The sequence below is a fragment of the Rissa tridactyla genome, chromosome 1 (assembly GCF_028500815.1).
Source record: "Rissa tridactyla isolate bRisTri1 chromosome 1, bRisTri1.patW.cur.20221130, whole genome shotgun sequence".
Lineage (NCBI taxonomy): Eukaryota > Metazoa > Chordata > Aves > Charadriiformes > Laridae > Rissa > Rissa tridactyla.
The window spans coordinates 7,463,519-7,488,059 of NC_071466.1; the positions used below are offsets into that span (position 1 = coordinate 7,463,519).

At 41.4% G+C, this 24,541-nt stretch overlaps 1 protein-coding gene across 3 annotated transcripts in view; it reads right to left on the minus strand.

Annotated features, from left to right (window-relative positions):
* Positions 1-24,541, minus strand: part of UVRAG (UV radiation resistance associated) — a 108,909-nt gene that overhangs the window by 71,240 nt on the left and 13,128 nt on the right. For all 3 annotated transcript variants that reach the window (XM_054207628.1, XM_054207715.1, XM_054207637.1), the window contains exons 2-6: positions 20,101-20,218; positions 18,654-18,688; positions 16,202-16,363; positions 14,350-14,424; positions 6,600-6,685 (exon numbers count right to left, since the gene is read on the minus strand). In XM_054207628.1, the coding sequence (XP_054063603.1) occupies positions 6,600-6,685; positions 14,350-14,424; positions 16,202-16,363; positions 18,654-18,688; positions 20,101-20,218 (476 nt within the window). The remainder of the gene's footprint in view (positions 1-6,599; positions 6,686-14,349; positions 14,425-16,201; positions 16,364-18,653; positions 18,689-20,100; positions 20,219-24,541) is intronic.

Here is a 24,541-nt window from a genome sequence, read left to right on the forward strand (position 1 = left end):
TTGAGACTGCATATTTCCACATCTGCTGGGAGAGGGCGATGGCAGCAGCAGCAGCAACATTAAAGTCGGAAAGTCTGTGACACGATCCAGCAATTTGATTGCTAAGATACTCACAGGAAAAGCTAGAACAAGGCACTGGAAAAGCATCAGGGTATCAGTGGGAGACTTTCTGCCACACACTCGCCACCTTCACAGGACGTGGCGCTGTTCCTACTGCATGAACATCCATAACTACCGCATTTACAAAGGTTTTGGACACGGCTATGACTTGGGATCCTTCTCTGAGGAAAGAACAGCAAAGGAAAAAGCTAGAAACAAAAGACTTAACTGTCGGTGCATATTTTAAAATGAGAAGAAGTCTTTCATACCTCTCCTTATCTCTAAATACGCACCTACCAGCGTCCTAAAAGGAATAGGGTAGCAAAGAGCAACTCTCTATTTCCATGCAGTCAGAACTGCAGAGGCTGGGGGCAGAATCCTACCTATTCCAGTCTTTTGGGTTCACATCTTTCACGGAGATGAGGGTGGAAGTAGAGGAACTTCAAGGAACGTTCCAAAGACAGTACAGCTTTGTGTGGTTCACCTCTGGGCTTGTTAGCAGATGCTGCACAACCCCGCAAAGTTAGAGCGTCACTGGTAGCAGGTTTTCTTCCTGCTTTCCCTCCTTTTCACCTCACCAAAGGTTTGGAAGCCTCAAGTTTGGAATTGCTGCTTATAGCAACTATACAGTAGCGAAGTCTGACTGACCTATTGGCTGTCAAGACAGGACGCTCCAGAATTGTTCAAGGCTGACTTGTCTCGGACTTCTCCATAGCTGTAACCAGGTTAATGTACCCCTGAGATACACCTTAGCACAAAGCAGTTTAAGGCCATGAAGACCTTGCTCACTCCATCATTCCCCACTCAAAGAGCTTATGAAAGAGAGTCCATAAACTCTCTTCAAGTTTAGCATAATTTCCATGTGTTAAAAATAGCTACCCAAAGGCAGTTACTACATTTCACGTGTGCAGTTCCACTGACTCTGTAGTCTCAGAGAAACTACTCCGCGCTACTCATGAGATTTTCAACACTACAACTGCTTACTTTGACCACGCACTTCTGTCTCTATTTCTACTTTCAGAGATCAACTTGTGGACGCTCTATTCGTTCAATAAGACTGCTAATAAAGATGGAAGAATTTAAACACACGAGTAATGTATTCATTAAAAAGCTTTTTCCCTAAGATAGGTAGAGCTAAAAAAAGCCAATTCAATATTGCGACCCCACATTTCAGTCTTGGTTACTTAAGATAGTCAATTTTACCAAAATCTCAAAGTTTCAGATCGCAGACAAATGCCACCTACATTTGTATTCTTTAGTATCTCTTCAGTGATAAGACATGCACTCTCCACCCAGAAACCCCCCCGCAGCCTGGGCTGCATCCCCAGCAGCGTGGGCAGCAGGGCGAGGGGGGGGATTCTGCCCCTCTGCTCCGCTCAGGGGAGACCCCCCTGCAGTGCTGCCTCCAGCTCTGGGGCCTCAGCACAGGAGAGACACGGAGCTGCTGGAGCGGGGCCAGAGGAGGCCCCGGAGATGCTGGGAGGGCTGGAGCCCCTCTGCTGGGAGGACGGGCTGAGAGAGTTGGGGGTTTCAGCCTGGAGAAGAGAAGGCTCCGCGGAGACCTTGGAGCCCCTTCCAGTCCCTCAAGGGGCTCCAGGAAAGCTGGGGAGGGACTCTGGATGAGGGAGGGGAGCCATAGGACGAGGGGGAAGGGTTTTACACTGAAAGAGGGGAGATTGAGATGAGATATTAGGCAGAAATTCTTTGCTGTGAGGGTGGTGAGCCCCTGGCCCAGGTTGCCCAGAGAAGCTGTGGCTGTCCCATCCCTGGAGGTGTTCAAGGCCACGTTGTACGGGGCTTGGAGGAACCTGGTCTAGAGCGGGAGGTGTCCCTGCCCAGGGCAGGGGGTTGGAACTGGATGATCTTTAAGGTCCCTTCCAACCCAAACCATTCTATAATTCTATGATTACAAATTGCAAATCCTGAAACAAAGCCTGTCACCTGAAGCGTACTCCTGGCCTATGACAGATTATGAAACCTGAAGAAGACGGGCATACTTAAGACACTAGGACTTAAGACAATTTCTAATAATTTATATTTCTACTTGTCATGCATCAACACGTCCAGTGTTCAAGAGTGCACTGCAAGCTTTTTGGAGCCCCCAACCTAGAAAGTAGTATTTAGTTGCTGGTTCAGAAGTTAAGCTCTGGACCTTTGCAAAGCAGTGTCTTGTCCCTGGCAATCTTAGGCCATTTCAAGTCACCGAACCATCGCTGTTGTGATGTGGAACACAGGGAAATTGTTCACTTAGTGTTACGACCTGGTTTGAAAAGTCGTATTTACCTGTCCAGGGCACTGCATCCAGATTTATTTGCTTATCACTAGAACTGCAAGAACTTCTTGTGCTTGATGAAGGCGCAGCCTGTGTGGTCTGTGGAGTTGCTCTAGATTTAGAGATTTAATCCACTAGATCAGATGCACACATGGCAGTAGCAGAGGAAGCCCTTTGACACCTAGTAGTATTAGTTAAATCAACTTCAGCCAGGTTAGATATTAGCAATATTACAGCAGTTGCCTGGAGCTGGTCTTGTCCTCATCTCCACCACTCAAATTGTACAAGTATCAACTTTTACTGTTAAAAAAAAATATATATTTTTTAAAAAACAAAAATACAATCGAAATTATTTCAATTTGCATTAACTAGCTGGCCAAATAGCACAAATGTACCATCCCATCTGCTGATGGAACAGTTAAACCACAGAGAAAGCAGGTTTGACTGGAGAGATAAAAATACAGGAAGCAAAACTTCAAAGGGGCAGGTTTCACAAATTCTTAGAGCACTTTTTGTCTCCAGGCAGAATTTGGGAGGATTTCAGGTGCTCACATATTTAAAAGCACAAAAGCTATTAGCCAGCCAATTGCTCTAAGTGTCACAATACCATGAAAAGCTGTTGTAGGATACAAGATATTATTTTTTTGTATTTAGGAACTGACATAAAATTTTATCATACAGGATTTTAAGCTCTTTCTTTAGTAATTGACAGCATATCCCATCTTCCCAACACCACTTAATATTGAAAGGTCCATTTTTTCAAAGTTTAAAGAAAAGGAAGGATAGAAAACTAAGAGAATACTAAATATAAAATCTATTCCCATTAGTGCTGCAAACGTGCCGAGAGTTTGGTTATGGAGACATGTCCAGAACATGACCTCAGATGTATTTGGCCCATTTTAAGTGTTATGTGAAAGGTGAAACGTGTTACTGTATAACCTATTATTACCAGCTACATAATATTTAGAAAGCCTTTAAGTGACCTCTTTTCAGGAAATCTGACAATATGGCCAAGGGACAAAAAACCCTCAAAATTTTAGCTTTCCAGTTGGGGTGGTTAATTTTTGTTAGTTAGCCTTTTTAAAACAAATGGCTGGAAGAACATTCGTCATTTCCATATGGCATGAATAACTAATTAGCACCACTATGTTTGCCTGAGGATCTTGTCCCCTCCAAAACAAGAAGGTTCACGAGCTACAGAGGTGCTGAGAACTTCCTTGTGTAAAGTACCCTGTCTGGGTACTTAAACTTTTCCTCATGCTTAATTAACTTGTAAATCCATGTAGTTAAGCATCAGAGCACATAGGCACTATTTTAATCCAACACTCAAAAAATTCTCTACTGCTCACACAGTCTGGCAATCCTAATTATTTTTTTTTTTTTAATCAACATAATTGGAGCAAAGCACGTGCTTTTCATTAAGGCCTATTCACAAGTTTAGAAGTTTTTAACTTCTTCTGAGGAGTAAAAAAAAAAAAAAAAAATCAGTTTTGACAGCAGACAGAGGTCAACCACATAAGTTCTCATTTTGCAGTTTTTCCAAGAGTTAAGAGTTGAACTAGAACCTTCTCTCTCAATTTGATTTTGACACTGCAGAGCTGATCATGGTGGCTATGCCACACCTGGCAGCACGGTACCATCAGAATAACTGGGATGCAGAGACCACCATCCCCAGGACTTGCTTCCCTTTTTGAGAGGTTTAAACCAAGCCAGGACAAGCTGTTCTTCAGATTCACATGCCTCGTGAAAACATTAGGAAACCCCATGCGCAGCTTGTGAATTTTTACTACAGACAAATATCATATCATGAGGAAGTCTTCAAAATGTGGGATTTATGTGGTCAGATGCAAACCTTTATGGTGTAGACACCTGCCTATTCTCTTTATAGCCAATGGACAGCAGCAGGCAGACAGCGATTCATTTCCTCCCAAAGTACATGTCCTGTCAAATGAGTCACAACTCAAATTATACCCGTCTCTCTCTTCTGGCTGTAAGTGGAACATGCGCTCACAAAAGCTATCTTTGGAAAGAGTTCACGGGCTAGTTACTCAAGGCTGGACTCCTGTAGGAGGTGGCAAAGCAGACTGTTTGGTAAAAGGAAAAAAGAAAAAAAAAGACACCTCACAAAAAGAGACTAGAGATGATTTTAAAAGAAATAAACACTATCACTAGTCTTTTTGAGCTAGATATCAAAGGTAAGCAGCAGTAGAGAAAGTGTACCTGTAAAAAAGCAGAGTTAATGTGAGAGGGAGGAAAAAGAATTCAATATTCCACAGAGGATTTTGCCTCAGTTCCTGAAGAGCTTTCCTAGCTAGGAAAGAAACAGGTAAAAATAGCAGCTAAGTATGGTCACAAATTAGATCTTCTAACTCCTGCTGGAACTAGACAAGGCAATATATACTCCTTGATAGGTATGTAGAATCCACTGAAATATAATCAGCAGCAGGGCTGGTACTAAAGACGGGAAAAAAATTGTTCCTTCTAGGACAAGGCAAAAAAAAAAAAAAGGAAGATGTCTTAGCTCTGAGTCCACGCTAAACAGGAACTATTCCCAAGAGCCTAGAAACTGTAAGAGACAGCGTGTGGACTCTCACCTTCCCAAGACCGAGCAAAGTGCACGGCTCCCGTAATCAGGTTTCAAAACAGCATGGGTGAGCACCCAGCAAGGGGAGCTTTATCAAAGCTGACATCTTCATTTTTCATCAGATTTATGACAGACAGACACTTTCAGAAGAAAGACCACAACTCAGATTAGGCAGGGCTCCAGTCGGTCAAGTTCATGACCAGCTGGTATAATAGTGAGTGTTTTTTCTGGACTGTGCTTCGTACTACAAAGAAATGCAAATGAAACGTGAAAAAGATGCATGAACAAAGCAATCAGGATGACCGGCACATGTTTTCTTCCCTCTGTTTAACAAAGATTTAATGTTAGGTAGCGTAAGACTGGACTGTGCCAGAATGTAACCAGAACTTGCTAACGCGCCCCCTGGTTGTTTTCCACTAAAAGTACGGAAGACAGACATTTAATAAGCAGCTTTTAGTTTAAATATGCTTTACAGAATCAAGAAACAGCGCATTTAAATTTTAAGAGAGCTTATAAAATAAAGACTTCTGAATAAGCAACCTAGAGCTAACTTTTCCTCCCGCTTTCTTCACTACAAAATACAGAGCTAACACTTCATACAGGCAACACTGACACCTGCTGTTAACTCTGTCAAGTGCATTCAACTTTCACAACTGATAAAAACACAAATGCATTTTTCTAAAGACTTTTCAAAGCATATTAAACATTTCCATTTCAAAACTTTCTTTACTAGCATATCTATTGCTATTACTGCAGAACTGAAGTTATCAACCTGTCTTGTAAAGCACCTTTTGAATACAAATTCCTCAAAACCCACCTACCAACAGTGTTTAAAACCTTTATTGATTTCCCCACAGCTAACATTCTTGAACAGTTATAATTAAAGCAGATCTGGAAAAGGCCTTCTCGTTTACCTTCATACTAGAATTTCATGTTTTTTGTCACCAGAGACACCTAGGTAACCACCCAAAAGTGCAGTTACCATACCTTCCTTATACTATACATGCGTTGAAGTAACCGAGTCCTGACTACGCAGTGTCTTTATTCTGGATTACAAGGAAGAACTATGCAAAAGGTAAATTCAATTCAGTGGCTCAACATTAAAAAAATAAAATAAAAAACAACACAACTCAGACACACACACACACACTTAGGCGTATAGCTGTTTTGTTTCAACTACAGCGTCAAGTTTTGGCAAGTTGTTTATTTTCCGTTGTTCTAATTTATTTAAAGAAATTTTAATTCTGTTAAGGAGAACAGAGCAGGGGCTTTCCGCAGAAGCCCTCTAACAGAGAAGGTCCACGATTTCAACATTCACAAGGCAAGTCCATGGGCTACACAGCCAGCTCTGGTTCAGAGCGCTCAAACGTCCACGTGGCAGAAGCCTAGAGACCACCAAAGAACACACGTTGAGGCCCATCTCCTTGCTACCAGCAGCAAAGCAGCACTACTTAAGTATCTCCTTTGCACATTCCAGTCCAAAAAGTGTTTGTTTGGGGTTTTTTTGTTTGGTTGGTTTTGTTTTTTGTTTGCCTGTTTTTGTTTTGGTTTTTTGTTTGTTTGTTTTTTTTTTTAATTTGGAAAGGCTCCTTCCATACTAAAGAAGTTACAACAGCTACAAATAATATTCTCAAAAAACCTTACCTAAGCAAAGAGAAGACATCGTAAGAGTTACGAACGCAGTTCTGATCCACCTGGAGAAGACTATTCTTCAGGGTACCTGAGTGATCCTTAAAGGCAAAGAAAGAATGTTAATTTGAGAATCAAAAATTTTTTCCATCTTGACTAAAAGCATGCACTTGTGGTGGGATAACAAATGATCTTGTATTTAATGTATTTTAAATCTGTTTTCATAAAGTTTTATGTATGGTAGGTAGAAATAATTTAAGGCAGCAATAACAGCAAGTTCAAGTCTGGCCTACCGCAACACCTCTAAAGATGTTAATGATCTATCACTCTGTTCTAGACACGGAGTGTGTTTTCTTGAATTTTATAATCTATTACTGCACAAATTTTATGCACAGAAATACCAAAGGATGCAATTTACAGTACTGCCAGTCTGCAGCTTCAGACCCGAGAGCCCATTCAGATGTACAAGACCATGAGATAAAGCTCTGTGCTTTATCCACATTGTAACACATTTAAAAGGTCAAAGCAACCCTACTTTTGAATATGTGAACAAGTTTCTGGAAGTTACCAAAAAAAAAAAAACAAAACAAACCCTTATGTCATTCTTAAGAGACCAAAGCACACGTTCCGCACAAGAGGCATCAAAACAGCAATTCTTCATGCTGCAAAGGCCAGATACTGAGCTTTTCCTTATCAGACATAGTCACACAAATTCCTAGAAACAGCACAAACTCGGAACTGTTTCTTCACATGATAAAGCGAATTTTAAGCAGGTCAAACCATTTGGCAGCATTGTCAGAAACTTTATGGATTGTAGGAAAAAAGGCATTTATTTCAGTGTATGATGTAGCCCCAGCTGATTAGCTAATTTTCCAGCAGTGATACAGATGTACTCCGAGTAGCACAATCCCTGCCTACGTATTCTTTCCTGCCTCAACAGGCTGTTTCTATATAGAAGACGTTGAAATGCAGAGTTACATCTCAGTGTGACCAGCAGAAGGAGGGGGGTGATTGTCCCCCTGTACTCAGCACTGGTGAGGCCACACCTTGAGTATTGTGTCCAGTTCTGGGCACCTCAATACGAGAGAGACATCGAGGTGCTGGAGCGAGTGCAGAGGAGGGCAACGAAGCTGGTGAAGGGCCTGGAGAATAAATCTGATGAGGAGCAACTGAAGGAGCTGGGACTGTTTAGTTTGAGGAAGAGGAGGCTGAGGGGAGACCTCATCACTCTCTACAACTACTTGAAAGGACACTGTAGAGAGGTTGGTGCTGGTCTCTTCTCACAGGTACTTAGCGATAGAACAAGAGGGAATAGGTTCAAGCTGCAGCAGGGTAGGTTTAGGCTGGACATTAGGAAAAAATTCTTCCCAGATGGACATTAGGAAAAAATTCTTCCCAGAAAGAGTGGTCAGACACTGGAATAGGCTGCCCAGGGAGGTGGTGGAGTCACCATCCCTGGAGGTGTTTAAGACTCGTTTAGATGTGGTGTTGGGGGATATGGTGTAAGGGAGAACTTTGTAGAGTGGAGTTGATGGTTGAACTCGATGATCCCAAGGGTCTTTTCCAACCTAAATGATTCTATGATTCTATTCTAACATCTACTGACACAACTGTTAGCCAGGCAGCAGACATTCCTTTCCACCAAAAATATGGTTCCACCTAAATAATCGTGAGATCTGTACGCTACATTGTGGAGCTTCTATTGCAATATGATGCTTAGCAGCAGCTCTCTCAGCTCCTCATTTCCATTCTCATGATGTTGGATCCCACATACTGAAATCCATACATATATCCCCTGAAAAAACATCAGAATTAAGACATCTTAAAGCCTGAATGAAGTTAGGATGGTGGAAAACTGAAAACGTACAACTACCACCATCACCATTTTACACCATGGAGTTGATCTTGTTTCAAGAAACACTGCCTTCGGAAAGTAAAGTATAAAATTTTTCAGAGATAGAGTGGAGCGGCCTAGAATAACATAGCCACATATTTCAGCCTTTTATTTTTCCCCTGTACCACAGTGCGTTGAAAGGAAATTCCCGAAGAATCAGACACCATGTGGTCAATACAAACTGTTCAACTCTGAGGAAACCCGCAGAACGTGCAATGGAAGGGTTTCAGACTTCGCTATTAAAGAAGTTTGCCCTTTGAAAGGGGAGTTTGTCCACTTCTCTGCCACAGCATTTGTTAGATACAGGCACGTGTATTTGAAACACACAAAAAGGCTTTGCTTGTGCAGAGTGGCCAGGATCTAGCTGCTAAAAATAAAATAAAAAAATGCATATATGGGGAAAGACTCTACCTGCAGTGATGGACACCGCGTGCAGCGGAGAGAAACAGATGCAGCTTTCCAAAGATAAGGGTCTTTCCTGCCTGACGGTTGAAAAAGTAGCTACAATTCAATATCCTTGAAGAATATCCTTCTGTTCCCCTGTACCCCTGACCACAACCAAATGTTTTGAGTTGTGACAGCTGTATAGACTATTTCTGGTTTTCCTTCTTTAAGGAGAGAACAGAAAGCTAGTCATTAACTAAAAGCTATATGTGCTTCCCTAAATACACTTTCTGAAAAGATATCACTGCAAGAGCAAGGGCAAATCTTATCAGTTAGTAGCAGCAAGCATAAAATGGTTGAAAGAAAATTTGAAAGCCAGGAAGGCATTGAGGAAACCAGAGAAGGAGAAACCTGTATTTAAGAAAGCCCCTGGAGCACCCAGAACTGATTTTGTTTAACCTGGATCAAAAGCAATTTTACACACAAGGATGAAGTCTCGGACAAGACCAAGCAGATTCAGAAAACAGCTAAAGGAGGGGGAATCCTTTAAGTAAAACGTGACAGCTTCAAAAAAATATCTCTGAAGCTGACATCTACCTTATTCAAACACTGGTCCAGTTCAAGCAAATCCAAATATAGTTTCAGTGTACGATTATGAGAAAAGGTGAAACAGAGAGGAACAAGTGCTTCAGTGGTCCCATGCCAGAAAGGAAAGAGGAAAATAAACTGGACACAGCTATGATGAAAGCAGCAGAATCCCTCTGAAATCTTCCAGCAAAATTGCTGCACAATTTACTACAAAATAATAATAAAAAAGCTTGAACAAAAGCAGAAGTCGGAGGTACAATTATGTGAAAGTCAAATGTAGTTAAGAACAAAGCAGCTATATTGGCAGCACACATTTGTAGTTACATTGAGATGAAAAGCTGTAAATGCTCAAGGAGTTACATGAGCACTGTCAGACACCTACCATAAAGCAATAATACCCTTCAGGGCTCAGAAGACACACACAGTGGCTTTTGAAACCTTGTTTCCCAACTTTTTTTTTTTGCCATGAGCTAAGCATCCATTGCAGCAGGAAAACTACGACTTGAACGAGAATATTACCCAAAGAAAACATTTATTTTTTCGCTGCATAGCAGCAACAGCCAAGTTGCTGCTGGACAAAAGAGATGGAAGAAGGGTAAAATTCCAAATACCTAAATATAGCTAAGGATAAGGATTTAAAGGCTTTCTGACATTCAGCAGAAAAAAAAAAAAATGAAGTCATTAACAACTCTGAAACCCTGGATATGGTTGTTTTAGTCTGTTAAGACAATAACTGCTATCCTATAATTGCCTTGCTTACCTAGAATTTCTCCACCAGTATTGCTGCTAGAGTTTTCTACTTTGCTCCTTTAGATGACAGGAGCTTCCTACAAAGCAGGTGTTTTCAGCACAACCTGCATTTTGAAGGTAACCTTACATACAAGTGGGCTTGAAGGTGCTAAAACAGCAGCTAAAGGGCACTACCTAGTGAAACACAGAATCACACAATGGGAGGGGTTGGAAGGGACCTCTAGAGACCATCCAGTCCAACCTCTCTGTGCCAGAGCAGGGTCACCTATAGCAGGTTGCACAGGAACACGTCCAGGCGGGTCTGGAATGTCTCCAGAGACAGAGACTCCACCACCTCTCTGGGCAGCCTGTGCCAGGGCTCTGCCACCCTCAAAGGAAAGAAGTTCCTCCTCATGTTTAGGTGGAACTTCCTATAGTCAAGTTTGTTACCCCTTGTCCTGTCACTGGGCACCACTGAGAAGAGCCTGGCCCCATCCTCCTGACACCCACCCTTTAAGTATTCATAAGCATTGATAAGATCCCCCCTCAGCCGTCTTTTTTCCAGACTGAAGAGACCCAGGGCTCTCAGCCTTTCCTCATCAGAGAGATGCTCCAGTCCCTTCTTCATTTTTGTAGCCCTTTGCTGTCCCCTCTCCAGCAGTTCCCTGTCCTTCTGGAACTGGGGAGCCCAGAACTGGCCCCAGTGCTCCAGGTGCGACCTCACCAAGGCAGAGTAGAGGGGGAGGATGACCTCCCTCCACCTGCTGGCCACGCTCTTTTTAATGCACCCCAATATGCCGTTGGCCTTCTTGGCCACGAGGGCACATTGTTCATTTGTGGACAACTTGTTGCCCACCAGGACTCCCAGGTCTCTCCCTGCAGAGCTGCTCTCCAGCAGGTCAGCCCCCAACCTGCCACGGGGCTATTCCTCCCTAGCTGCAGCACCCTACACTTGCCCTTGTTGAATTTCATTAGGTTCCTGTAAACTTCCAGTGCTTTGGTTTTAAATTAAACAATTTAGCAATTTGAATATTCCTATTTGAGAACACTGCTCTTGGTGGTTCCGTTTACCAGGTAGATATTATGAGGGAGATATCTATTCAATCAATAAATCTACAATGTTCAGCAATAAAAATCATAGTTGGGACAGTGCCTAACGTTCCTGTCCTACTTGAGTTTATTCTGCTACAATAGCGTTCAGGCTCCCATCTCCCTCATCACAGGTAAGTTCACACGACTGAAAAATGGGAATTTGCCTGTAGCTCTAGATGGCTCAAGTAATGCTCAGAAGTACATCTGCAGTGGGCTTTAAAACTCTGAATTCATGAAATATCACCAGAATGGTTTAGTCAGCCTCCAACAATTTTCTTATTTTGGCTCATAAGTGGTCTTAATTGTCTTATTAAAAGACATTTAATACACTAATAAAATGCACTTTATTCTAAGACTGTATAAATCTACTTTGGCAATTTAATTCATAGGCAAAAGAATTATTAAAGTAATAAGGGGTTTTTTTGAGCAATGCGGGGGGAGGGGATAAAATAATAATTAAAAAAAACATACCATACCTTAACTTTGGTCAGACTAAGATGTGCAAAAATAGAGGATACTTCCAACATTGTCTTTGTGCACAAGGTTTTCATTAGACTTGCAAAATGGTATTTGTAAACATTTGCTTTCATAATGAGGTTTCATAAGTGCCAGCGTAAAGAAACTAAGACTACTATTCCATCCACATATTATCTCAAAAATTGAGGCTTATGACTAAGATGTCTTTAAGTATTACGAGACCTGCCACCACCACAAGGAAAAAAAACACCTCAAGAGATTAGAAAAATATCCATACAACCAAGCAGAAAAGATATTGTATTGCAGTTTCCTGACATGAAAAATCCCTTCCTACAGAAGATTTCAGGTGGCACTTTATAAATAATATTTAGTATAACCAAAGTGTCTGTGTAACATTCAGAATATCCCGCATTGACAGGAAAATTATAAAGCAAGACCAACTAAGAGCAGAAATACCCCTTAGGTGCACACAGCTTCTGAAGGTTACAGGAGGAGTTTGCTTGTCCCAACTAGTTTGGCTTAAATGGCAGATAAGATACTTAAGTACAGGAGGTACGTGCTATACAAGAAGAGATTTAGGTCAAGGAACTGACAAAGAAAGCAATTGGAAGATATAAAGCAGCGTGACAAAATAAATTTCTAGCTCTTGCAGCCAGAAAGAGCTGAATAAATTATAGGAAAGGACAAAGAAGGAGATTATTTGTGCTCTCCATAGGCTACGACTGTATTTGCAACTTAGCTACAGAACATGTACAAGAACTGAGATGTACTTTTAAATGTTATGAGCTAGGAAGCAAGTCCTGACAACAAACAATCAGGAAAGAGGACAGTGAATCGGCATTGAATTCAAGTCCAGATCATTAATACAGAAATCCTGAAAAACTAGAACTGCATCCTGCCTCAGGAAAACCAAGTTAACAGCACCAGGAAGCACAGTCTGAGCTCCGAACTGAGATACAATCTACAATTTGAAGGATAACCATCAAAACACCAAAGTTCGGAGGCTTGCATCAGCCAGAGAGTTCTGCACACATGGCCACCTTGTCCCTTGCTCCATTCTCCCCACATATGAACAGCTACCTGCATTCCTGACTATAAAGTCATTGCTTCCATTCAAATCCCCACAAGACTGGACTTGCTGGTTGTGGCTAATGCAGAAACTGCAGCTGTGTGTCAAGGAGTCATTTTCTCTCCAGCCAAGGACCCTTACACAACCTATCCTGAACGTGGGTCAGGGCAATCCCAAGCACAAATCCAGGCTGGGTGGAGAACGGATGGAGAGCAGCCCTGAGGAGAAGGACTTGGGGGTGTTGGTGGATGAGAAGCTCAACATGAGCCGGCAACGTGTGCTGGCAGCCCAGAAACCTCCCCGCAGCCTGGGCTGCATCCCCAGCAGCGTGGGCAGCAGGGCGAGGGGGGGGATTCTGCCCCTCTGCTCCGCTCGGGAGAGACCCCCCTGCAGTGCTGCCTCCAGCTCTGGGGCCTCAGCACAGGAGAGACACGGAGCTGTTGGAGCGGGGCCAGAGGAGGCCCCGGAGATGCTGGGAGGGCTGGAGCCCCTCTGCTGGGAGGACGGGCTGAGAGAGTTGGGGGGTTCAGCCTGGAGAAGAGAAGGCTCCGCGGAGACCTTGGAGCCCCTTCCAGTCCCTCAAGGGGCTCCAGGGAAGCTGGGGAGGGACTCTGGAGCAGCGCCTGTTGCAACAGGTCAAGGGGGAATGGTTTTACACTGAAAAAGGGGAGGTTTAGATGAGATGTGGCAGAAATTCTTGGCTGTGAGGGTGGTGAGCCCCTGGCCCAGGTTGCCCAGAGAAGCTGTGGCTGCCCCATCCCTGGAGGGGTTCAAGGACAGGTTGGATGGGGCTTGGAGCACCCTGATCTAGTGGGAGGTGTCCCTGCCTAGGGCAGGGGGGTTGGAGCTAGATGATCTTTAAGGTCCCCTTCTAACTCAAACCATTCCATGATTCTATACTACAGTACTGCCACCAGCAATTTGGGATTAAAAATCACCCTGTCGGCTGTGCTATGTACAATAGGGAAGTTTAAACTTTTCATCACTGATGTAGTAATCGGCACTGCCATATAATTAATTTGCTGCAATCACAATATTGGCTGAACAAGGACAAATACTACAATGAAGCCTTGGAAAAAAACATGGGGTGAAACAGTTGTGACACAGAACAAATAAATAGCTTCCAATTCAGAAGCTACAAAATCTGGTTTTAAAAGCGAGAACCAAAACTTAGTGTGCTTTTATATTTGCCGTTAAAATGAGTCTTAACAGCCACACCATTTTCAAAATGTTCAAAATTTGAACAAAGTGTCTGTCTCAAAGAATAAAGTCAAAGCTTATTTTCAGTAACCAGGCTTTTTTTTGGGGGGGGACTTAGAATTCTATGCTTTAAGTCTTCCCAGAACAGCTCAGATGTCCATGCAATAGAGGCGAGATAACAGTTCTTATCTGTCATGTCAAAAAAAGTATTCCTTCTCAAAACTAAGCATTTTAATGTTCTGAGCATCCAAGTGTGAAAATCTAACTTTAGAAGTCGAATTTCAGCTTGTCACCCGTACTAACAAGCCAGAACAAATACAAGTTACCCTTACCTTCTGTTCAAATGAAGCTCCATAATAACCATCATTGAGACCAAAAATAATCTCATTTGGGTTTCTTGCATGTATCTGCAAGAAGAGAAGAAAGCAAACTGTTTTACAGTCACCTCACTGTGATTTTACACTGCCAACGAGCACTCTCTGATAGTCAAATGTGGTTTTTCAGCACCTGTAATTCTAGGCACACATGACACGTAAGAGAAAACTGAATTTAACCATAGAAAATGCATTTGCTTCCCAGCTTTAACAACAGTCACTGAGTATGTTCAGCCATTCTACCTTGAAATCAGAAACACACGCCAGAGCATCTTTCCTATGGTTGCATTTCCAGCTGACAAAAACAACTAAGAGACCAGGAAACCAATCAAAGAGGTAAGTCTCAAGAGTAATTAGCTTTCACATGATTATTACCTAAAATGATATTCCAAGATTAGGCTTTTGTCGTCACAGCAGACACAAAATTAGTGTTCAGTATTGTAGCTAATATCCTGCTATTAATGTAAAGAACATTATTTCAAATAAAATCATGCACTACAGAATATTCTCTAGGGAGTCATTTCATTTGTCCAGTAAAAAATAGAAAAAAGCTACGCTGAAGGGTACTGGGTCTGGCAGCGATGGAGTTAATTTTCTTCATAGCAGCCCATATGGTGCTATGTTTTAGATCTGTGACTAAAACAGTGTTGGTACCACACCAGTGTTTTAGCTATTGCTGAGCAGTGCTTGCACAGCATCAAGGTCTCCTCTGTTTCTCACTCTGCCCCCGCAGCGAGGAGGGCTGGGGGTGGGCAAAATCTTGGGAGGGGACAGAGCTGTGACAGCTGACCCGAACTGACAGAAGGGATATTCCATATCGTATCACATTGTGCTTAGTGGGGAAAAACAGGGGGCAGTAGCTGTTGCACGGGGACTGGTTGGGCATCAGTCTGCTGGTGGGAGGTGGTGAATGACATTCGCATCACTTGTGTGTTGTTCTTCCTGCCCTCCCCCTTTTTTACTTTTAATTATTTTTTTTTCTTTAAGTTATTAAACTGTCTTTATCTCAACCCACGAGTTTTTCCATATTTTTGTTCCTCTGACTCTCTCCCAGCCCACCAGTGCAGGGGGTGCTGGCCAGGACCAATGCACCATGTGAAGCTAGAGCAGTCATTCCCTATAAATCTTTCTTCACAGGTTTTGGAATATCCCAATTTAAAAAAAATATCTTCATTTTAACGTGAGAAATATACTATGAGCTATTCTAAATAGATCCTATCAGTTAATCAGTGAAAAAGGGCCCAGTAGAATTAGAACAATCTATTTGATTCAAGAGATACCATATTTTTTGGTAGCATTATTTTTATTACTTATTTCTTTTTGAGACCTTTTTATTATAAGCTCCACAATACAGAAAACACCCCACTTTTCACCTCTTTCAAAAGGCTACTAGTAAGAGACAAATACCAGAATTAAAACAGATCTTATGCAGTAAGCTCCTTGAACTGAAGATCTCTGATGGGACGTCATGATTATGAGAATGGATTAAAACTGTAATATACAGAACAATTATGATCTATGTTCATTTAACTATATGTACAATCGTAATGCTATTTTCTTAAATTGAGGCATTGCAATTTAAAGCACCGAGTGTTATTATTTAAGAGCCTCAGTGAACAATGGTAGCTTAAAACATTCAGCCAGTCCAGATTTAAAGCTCTGAAGTAAACTAACATGAACCTCTGCAATCAAACTTTAAAATACATCCTTCAAATGCATTAATTTCCTTTCTTAGCATTCTATAAATTTGTTCATCCAGATGTTTTGTTTCCCTAAGTAAAAAGTTGAGGAAAAACTGTTTTTACGTTACCTGCTGGCCCAAGTACTTTAGCCCATCTAGATTGACCTTCCATTCGATCAAAAGCTGAAAGTGCTCCTTCTTGCCACCCCAGATCCTCACAACAAAACAGGAGACAGAGGTATCAAGACGATCAGGCATTATTCCGAAATCCAGACTCCTCCATGTCGGGTTCTATAGGTATTCAAAGAGGGACAAAGCAACTCAAACAAGCTGAAAGTAGTCAAATCCATTTCAAAGACTAAAAAAACCTTAATAATAATGAATAGCAGCCATTTTGAGGTTCACGCAGAGTTAAAGCCAACAGGCTCTGCTGCTTCCTTATTCTGTTTTCTAGACAGAATTCCTGGGTTAAAAGCTACATGCTGTAAAGTGTTTTAGAAACTCAGTAGGCTCTGCTTCCTTCCATTAAAAGATGTTGAAAAATTTACTTCAGAACTTACTAATTCAGTTTAGACAAATCAGGAACTTTAAAAGTGGAAGTAAGATTCCTTTCCAGGTTACAATTCAGCTTCTGCAAACTAGGGTAAAGCTTACACTGCAAAAGGTAAATCTAAAACGCTGATCTACTCCCCAGTAATTAAGTTTGCACAATTTATTGACAGGTTTGTTCACATTCTTCTCCTCCTTGACTGATGCTCATGGGAGTCCTCAAACTTTGTCACCAAGAGCTCTTCTGCACTCCAAGAGATCAAGCTTCCATCTCAAGCTTTACAGAAGCAGCACACATTAAGATAAACTGCAAACATCCATTCCATTAAAACTCAGATTTGCAAACATGAGACATTCCAAGAACATTTAAATTAAAGATTTATGGGAACTGTTGTAATCGGCCCAAGCTGCAACCAAACCAAGTCAATCTACAATCAACACCTACTAGTGCCAAGAGCCAAATACCAACTTTAGGACTTCCTCAGGGTGTCCAAATGCAAAAGTGGGAAAGTGGTTTTTTTTATAGATATCTCCCTCCTTGTCCGCAAACAGAAACAGTAGCTCCTCCAAAACAAAAGCAAAAGGTAGGAACCCACCATCCCATGACAGAACAAGCATTTCCTTCTAGCGCTTAAGCAGCTTGGAACAGGCCAAGCATCTCTGAACTGGTATAAGGCAATTTAGAATAAGATGCCTCTAAAAAGAAGGGAGGGGCAAAGTTATCCAGTAAGTGTTACAGAAGGAATGCATTAATCAAGTTTTCCTAAGGAGAAGGGATATTTGGTAGCTATTCAGGCACAAGAATACCAGGTCATTAAAATACCCATAGATTACGTACGGAATTTGCTCAAGACATCTTTTATTTAGATTTTTGTCATTCCATCTCACATTTCCTTTGGTTAGATTCCCTTTTTGTTATTCCTTTTCCTGATTTAGAATAGGCAGAGCTCAACATCCTGAAGTCTCAAGGAACTTCTGTCTTTGACAAGTTAAACAGCCTTGTGGACAGAGAGCTCTTCCTCCATTCAGGAGGGTTTCAAAGCATTTACAGCCCAGTGTGCTATAAATGGCACAGTTCTACCTTGTTAACACAGACATTAAAAAGTCTGTTTAGCACGTTTTCAAACTCCCTTACCCAACACTTGCAACATCCTACTCCCACAAAGAGACCTACCCCTTCTCAGGTGTAATAAACTGTTCAGTTCTGGTCCCTTCACTGAACTGGAAAATTTAGAAACTGAGACATTTTCAAGCTTCAGTTTCTTAAAGCTATTAGCTCTTCAAAGAATATACATTTTTATATATATGCAGGTACACGTTCCTTACTGTTCACCTCTACAACAAAAAGATGTTCAAAGGAATCGGTGGTATATTCTGCAACACTTTGACTCTGCCTTTATTTGGGGTGTTGCAAGCAGGGCCTCTGCTTCTACACCAAGGCTGCTAAACCACAGAGCATGAGCTTCTAAGGAATCTGTACACCCAGCACAGTAATATACAAGTGCTCCTTGAATAAGCAATTTGCAGACGTTTAAATAAAAGCAGCTATTTCTGTTGCTAACATCACCAAGAACAGCAAAAAAAAGTAAAAAGATGAACTGCAAACAAACCAGAGTTATGATGCATACAATTCTCGGATACTGAAAGAAGTTAAGCCCGTAAAAATCCAGCTAATATTACTTTGCCTGTTTGGTGTTCTCCATATTTAAAATGGATATATATTGTAAAGCTTAACCTGAGCCCTGAACAGTTTTCACATGAAAGTGCCCTACCCTTGGAGCATTTAGTCCTATCTGCAGGAGTACCAACAGACCATCACGTCACAGCTGTTAACATAAATGTCCATTTATTTCTACTAGTCAGTAACTCGCTATTCCAACCCTTGTGAAAAGAACATGGAAAGGAGAAGAATGTGCAGAACCGAAGAGTAGAAATACACATTTAACATCTATGGTGTTCGGCAGAGAAATCGGCATACTTCAGTAAGTACACAATTTTTAAAAGAAAGCGTTTCCATATTAAAATAACTTACCAGAGAATTCTTGATCACCTCACTCTTATAAAATTCTAAAGAAAAATGAGTAAAAAAAAACACCTTTAGATTAGCTTAGACACCGACACAGATCTTAGCATTTGAAATAGAAAAAGCTAAAATAAGTTAACACTCATGAAAGACAAATGCTTGTGGGACTAGTTTATCAGTAACAGATTCACAAGGAAGACTTTAAATGCAGTCGTGCTTTTGACCAAAAGTACTCATTCACACTTAGTTATTAGAAGCCATTATTTAAATTTAGCATTTCATCTTTATACCCAAGATAACCCTCAAGATTTACTGAGGTTTTGGTTTCTGGGGAAAGAACATGCTCCGGTACTTTAGGATATTTGGATGACATTTGCAAAGTGACAAGAGTTTGTCACATGACATCTTCCGGGAGGACTGCAGCAGGGATAAAGTAATTGCGCTGCTTTCCTGAAGAGCAAGGGTGACCTGTTCCAGATGCTTAGAAAGTGAACAGTCAAATTACCTCACAGAGGTGCCAAGAACCCTGTATTTAAATGGAAATAAGCAACTGCTGACACACGGACCTTGGCTTTCCCAGCCAAAATAAGAGCTTAAAGTCTTTAGATACACAGCTCTGGAGGCTGGAATACAGATTTTGTACAATATGCCTCATTGGAGTCCAAGGATAAAGCTTTGATGGAGCGCAGAACAGTCCCGTACACCAAACACTGCAGAAATCGTGATGCATTACAGGTTCAACCAACTACCACAAGAAAGCACAGGTAGCAAGCTCAACTTATGTATTCTTACCTTTCTATAAGAGCAACCTTGAAAAAGTAAGGTTCAACTACACTAGCTGAAAATACAAATTAGGAGAAGAAAAATTTGCCTGCAAAGCTCCAACTGTCGATCACATCAAAAGCAGCCTAAAAATACATATTTTAATAACATCTCTCCACAATGAAGAGCTATACATTGTAGTGGAAAGCAAAGCATTAAAGAGAAATGAGATCTAACACTCAAAAGCAGTCATCAAAAGCAGAACAGATGCCTGGATGCTTCTTGTCATTGGCTGACAATTCTATTTCTGGAAAAATTTGTTAATAGTAAATTCTGGGTTATGCTCCATAAAATACGTGGTACCTATAGAGTGGAACACTCTCCCTGACACAAAGCAACTAAGGCCTCAAAAGTTCTTCTGTGCTCTTGGAAGTTTCCAGGTTTCTTAAGTTATCAATGGGGGGGGTCAAACAAAAAGAGGCTGCTTTAAGAGACTCAACCAGATCCATCATCTGTTTTACTTCCTTGCCTGCTAACACTGAAAGCTTTTATGAAGTTCAAGAAAACAAAGTGCTGTTAGTACACGTGATGCAAATAATGGCAGCAGGTTGTTGAGGCAAAAAAAATGAAAGAATTTGCATCATAAGAATTCAATGATTAACTTGTAAAAAAGTTGATAGCGAGCCTGGTTTACCTTTGTATATCTTGGCGTTATCACACAAGTGAAGAGTGAAGTAGGTATCCAAGAGGCGATAACCATTCTTATTGATAATGTTACGTGCAGCGATGTTCCGAAGATGACGAAGCCGACGCTAAAAATAAGAAAAAAACCTAAATAGTTAAAGAACTTCCTTGGATTGAAATTGAACCCTTTCATTTTTTTTTGTATTAAAACATTTTAACGATTTCCAAAGCACCATTGTCAAAAAAAAAAAATCCCACCAAACGCTCGGTTTTCTTTGGCAGAAAGCTCGTGTGAACTATAAGCATTCAGCAAAGCCATAGGAAACCGACTGGACAAGCAACAACTAGCACCTATGAGCTCAGATTAAGTAACACTGATCTACAAGATAAACTATTCTTACTCGCGTCCTATACGTAATTTTTATTCCACATGTCTAAATCACTCCAACTATTTGAGCAGCTTCAAGCAAATATGTGACACTATTAGCATCAAACAGCAGCAGTATCACCCAGGTGTTCTGCATCATGACATTGGAAACACTTCCTCACCAAAGCTATTTTCAACAAACACTGGTGAAAAAAGAGCTCCAACATAAACCACTGCCTAATCCAGAGCCAGAAGTAACTTGGCTGAACAAAACTTCCTGAATTCACAGTAATCCTGGAAACTGCTCTTACAACCTTACATGAAAGTAAAAATACATCAGACAGACCTATCTAGATTTTCAGGGAACCTGAAGTCAAATTTGTGATGTCTGTCAGCTACCTTCTGCTTGGGTAACCCAGTCCTTTTCTCTTGGATTGAATACATTAGAATATGTCACTAAGTTTTAGTTTAAGTGATTTCATCCAACTTAAACACTGTGTTAGTTTGCTACAATACTGTATCTCGAATGAAAATCATCAGGTTGAATCAATTCCCGCCCCCCACCCCCCCAATGCCAAATAGCTTTAATAGTTGTAGCTAAAATTCCCAGCTTCAAAGCATACTATGCCCTTTGTCTTTGACAAATATTTACATTATTAGCTTACTGTTAAATTTAACTAGTTAACAAAGCGATTTTGTAGGACTGTCCAGTCGCTCTTAAATCACTGCTTAGCTGGGGTTCTTATTTTAACTTTGAAAACCCACGCATGCTTAAAACTGACTACCATGAACTTAGCACTCAGCAAACTGACACATCGAATATATAAAGTTTTCGCCAAATCCTTCAGTATCACATTCTCCCCATCAATCTCTCAACCCTCCACTGTTTTGCTCATCTATCACAGGGGTGTTGATAAACGGTGCTCTGTCCTTTTTGGATCACCGCAAACCACCACAAGCCTCAAACAACTGGTTCAGTGTTTCCTTTTACCACAGATTTCATTTTACAGTACACTACTTTTTCCCAAAGGCTTGTTGATCTGTAAGTCTGGATCCACCTTAAAAGAAACACTCTCGCACTGACCAAAAGCAGATTCAAAATGCTTTTGAAACCCAAAGACAATGTTTCTGTTTGCAGCTTGTCCTAAAAGACTTTTAACAAGAGTTGAAAGGCTATAATCCGTTTTGGAATCACAATTTGAAACTTTATATCACTTAACATCACTTAAGTGATATATTAGTTTTCCTCCCTGGAAATATATAAGAATATTAAATTTCTGTTCATGTGACACTCAAAACCACCGGTGGATTCGTGTGAAGTCTATTTATGAGTTAGACTAAAAACAGTCTGAGATGGGATGCCCAGATACCCCTAGCATACACATGCAATACAGAATTAAAAACATAACAAAACAAACACCACTTCTAAGCTGCGTAATTGCAGAACTACACGGTCTTACTTCACTAGAAATTAGTATCAAGAATGTCAACAGAAAGCTAAAGCCTCACTTAAAAAATACACGGACCTTGTACGTTATTTCAAACCTAACCCTATAGCCATGTGGGTTTGCTGGCCATTTTTATAAGCAACTTAAACATTCCGTAAGAAATGGCTTTGAACATACATCGCACTCCCTATAAAAGTGATTCAAGGGTTTTATGTGCCATCGTTCTCCTTTAATTAATTTCAGTAGCATACCGACCAATCATCTACCATGGTAATTCCTCCCTTCATTTTTTATTTTTTTTTAACACCTTACAACTTAAGAATAGCCCACATAGCATCTAACTAATCTAAAGGGGGAAACTTTCTGCAGGTCTTTTTAGGATTGCAAACTAATTGCGCGACCGGTTTAAGTAGCAGGTTACAATGAAGTAGCCCTCAAGCAAAGCCAAACAAGTTTCTCATCTTTCACTACACGCAATGAGGTTTGGAAAAAGCTGTTGAGTGTTATAACCTACACCTGCATCTCTGGACAAGAGCAGCGTCCTTACCACCATGGTTTGTGACTTCTTTGCACCCTTCAAACTCTGGAATTTATCCTGAATTCTAAAGTCTCACTTCTCCCAAACCAGTTGGAAGAGGAACATTAAATTTGGGGCTGTGAGACCACACCACAGTTGAGGATACAACATGCAACAGGTAATGAAGTCTATTTAAATCTCCAAGTTAGTCGTCACTCTCCTCCTCCCTCCTGTCCCACTCCTTGTCCCATGAGCCCAGCTGACAGGGAACAAGTTTCCAATTACATGGACAATTTTCTTGTTCACACTCTTTAGTATGAGGTCATGATGGATCTTTCAGGACTTGGATCCTGAAAATAAACCTTCCAGTTTGCCCACTACGCTGTCGCTGATATTATATTGCATTATTCTGATTTCCTCAGAATTCAGAGGCAGCATTCAGAGCTAATTAACCTCTCCTCACCAAAGATAATTAGCTTTAGCCAGGAGACCCATCAACTATGAAGACATATCCAAAAGACAATTCAAACAGGCTCTAAAATTCTTCACCAAGGGCTTGCAGCTGTTCTGTGACAAACAGTAAGTATTATTTTGATGAAATTTTCAAATCTCTACTAAGCATTACCTCGTATGTGTTTCACATCTTTTTTGCTCAAGATGTTAGAATACACAAAGCAAAACACCCACTGTGTTGTTGGTCAGCTATCACTGACATCACCCAAATCACCCTGCTGCATCGCCCTCCTTATCTGTACTAATACTACTAATAAATAAGCACTTGTGCAGCTGCTCAGTGAATCACACTGGGGAACCGATCTGGATGAAAATTAACCACTTCTGTCTTCTAGTGGGTTAGTTTCACCAGCTCAGCTCCTCAATATGGTTCACAATGCAGCTCTACAAGCAGCTGTGCTGATGGAAGAGGGGAAGGTGCAGCAACAAGCAGCCAAAGGCAGACAGGACCATTCAAATGAAACCACCAGCTTAAAATATGTGCAGAGCTACATACAGCCTGGAGCCCCTCTGCTGTGAGGACAGGCTGGGGGGAGGGGAGGGGGGTTCAGCCTGGAGAAGAGAAGGCTCCACGGAGACCTTGGAGCCCCTGCCAGTCCCTCAAGGGGCTCCAGGAAAGCTGGGGAGGGACTCTGGATGAGGGAGGGGAGCCATGGGACGAGGAGGAAGGGTTTTCCCCTGCAAGAGGGGAGGCTGACACAAGATCTCAGGCAGAAATTCTTGGCTGTGAGGGTGGTGAGCCCCTGGCCCAGGTTGCCCAGAGAAGCTGTGGCTGCCCCATCCCTGGAGGGGTTCAAGGCCAGGTTGGACGGGGCTTGGAGCAACCTGGTCTGGTGGGAGGTGTCCCTGCCCAGGGCAGGGGGCTGGAACTAGATGATCTTTAAGGTCCCTTCCAACCCAAACCATTCTGCAATTTATGATTCTACAAGCAAAGTGGAAAGTGTTTCCCTGTAAGGCATCAGTGCATTTCAAACTGCAAAAGCAACTCTTTATGGAGAAATGACCTATTATACTTGACACCAAATACAGTAGCTGCAAATAATCCTGAGTTCTTTCATTTCCTTTTTCTTTTAGATGAAGTGGGAAAGAGCAGTCGCTTCTCATTAGAGACAAGTTTTAGGTATTTTCCCTTTTTATAGAAGTATCAAGAAATCTTCATCACAAGAAAGGATCCCCCCCACAGATGAGATGCTCTGCAACCAGAACAGCCATTTGAAAAAGCCCAGTTTAAAAATCAAAATACAAGTGCTACAAAAACGTGACAAAAGCTTTGGAAGCCTCATGAGTCACATAGCTCAGAAAAAGCCAGCTGTGTTTGCAAGCTGATAGTGCAGGATCCTCTTTCATACAAAAGATAAGCAAAATATGCAGATGAGTATAGATAATTCTCACCGCTATCTCCTCTAACAGTTGACAGTCTATCAGCAACACAGTCCTGAAGATCTCAGACACTACACCAGCCATCTTAATTAGACAGCCTTCTGCAAAAAAAGTTATTTTTCAACAGAGCAGTGATTTAGGTAAGCTCTGACAAGCAGAACTGATACCATCAAAAAGGGTTTTAACTTTTCCAACAGCTCTGAATTTAGTGCAGGCAGCCTGAATT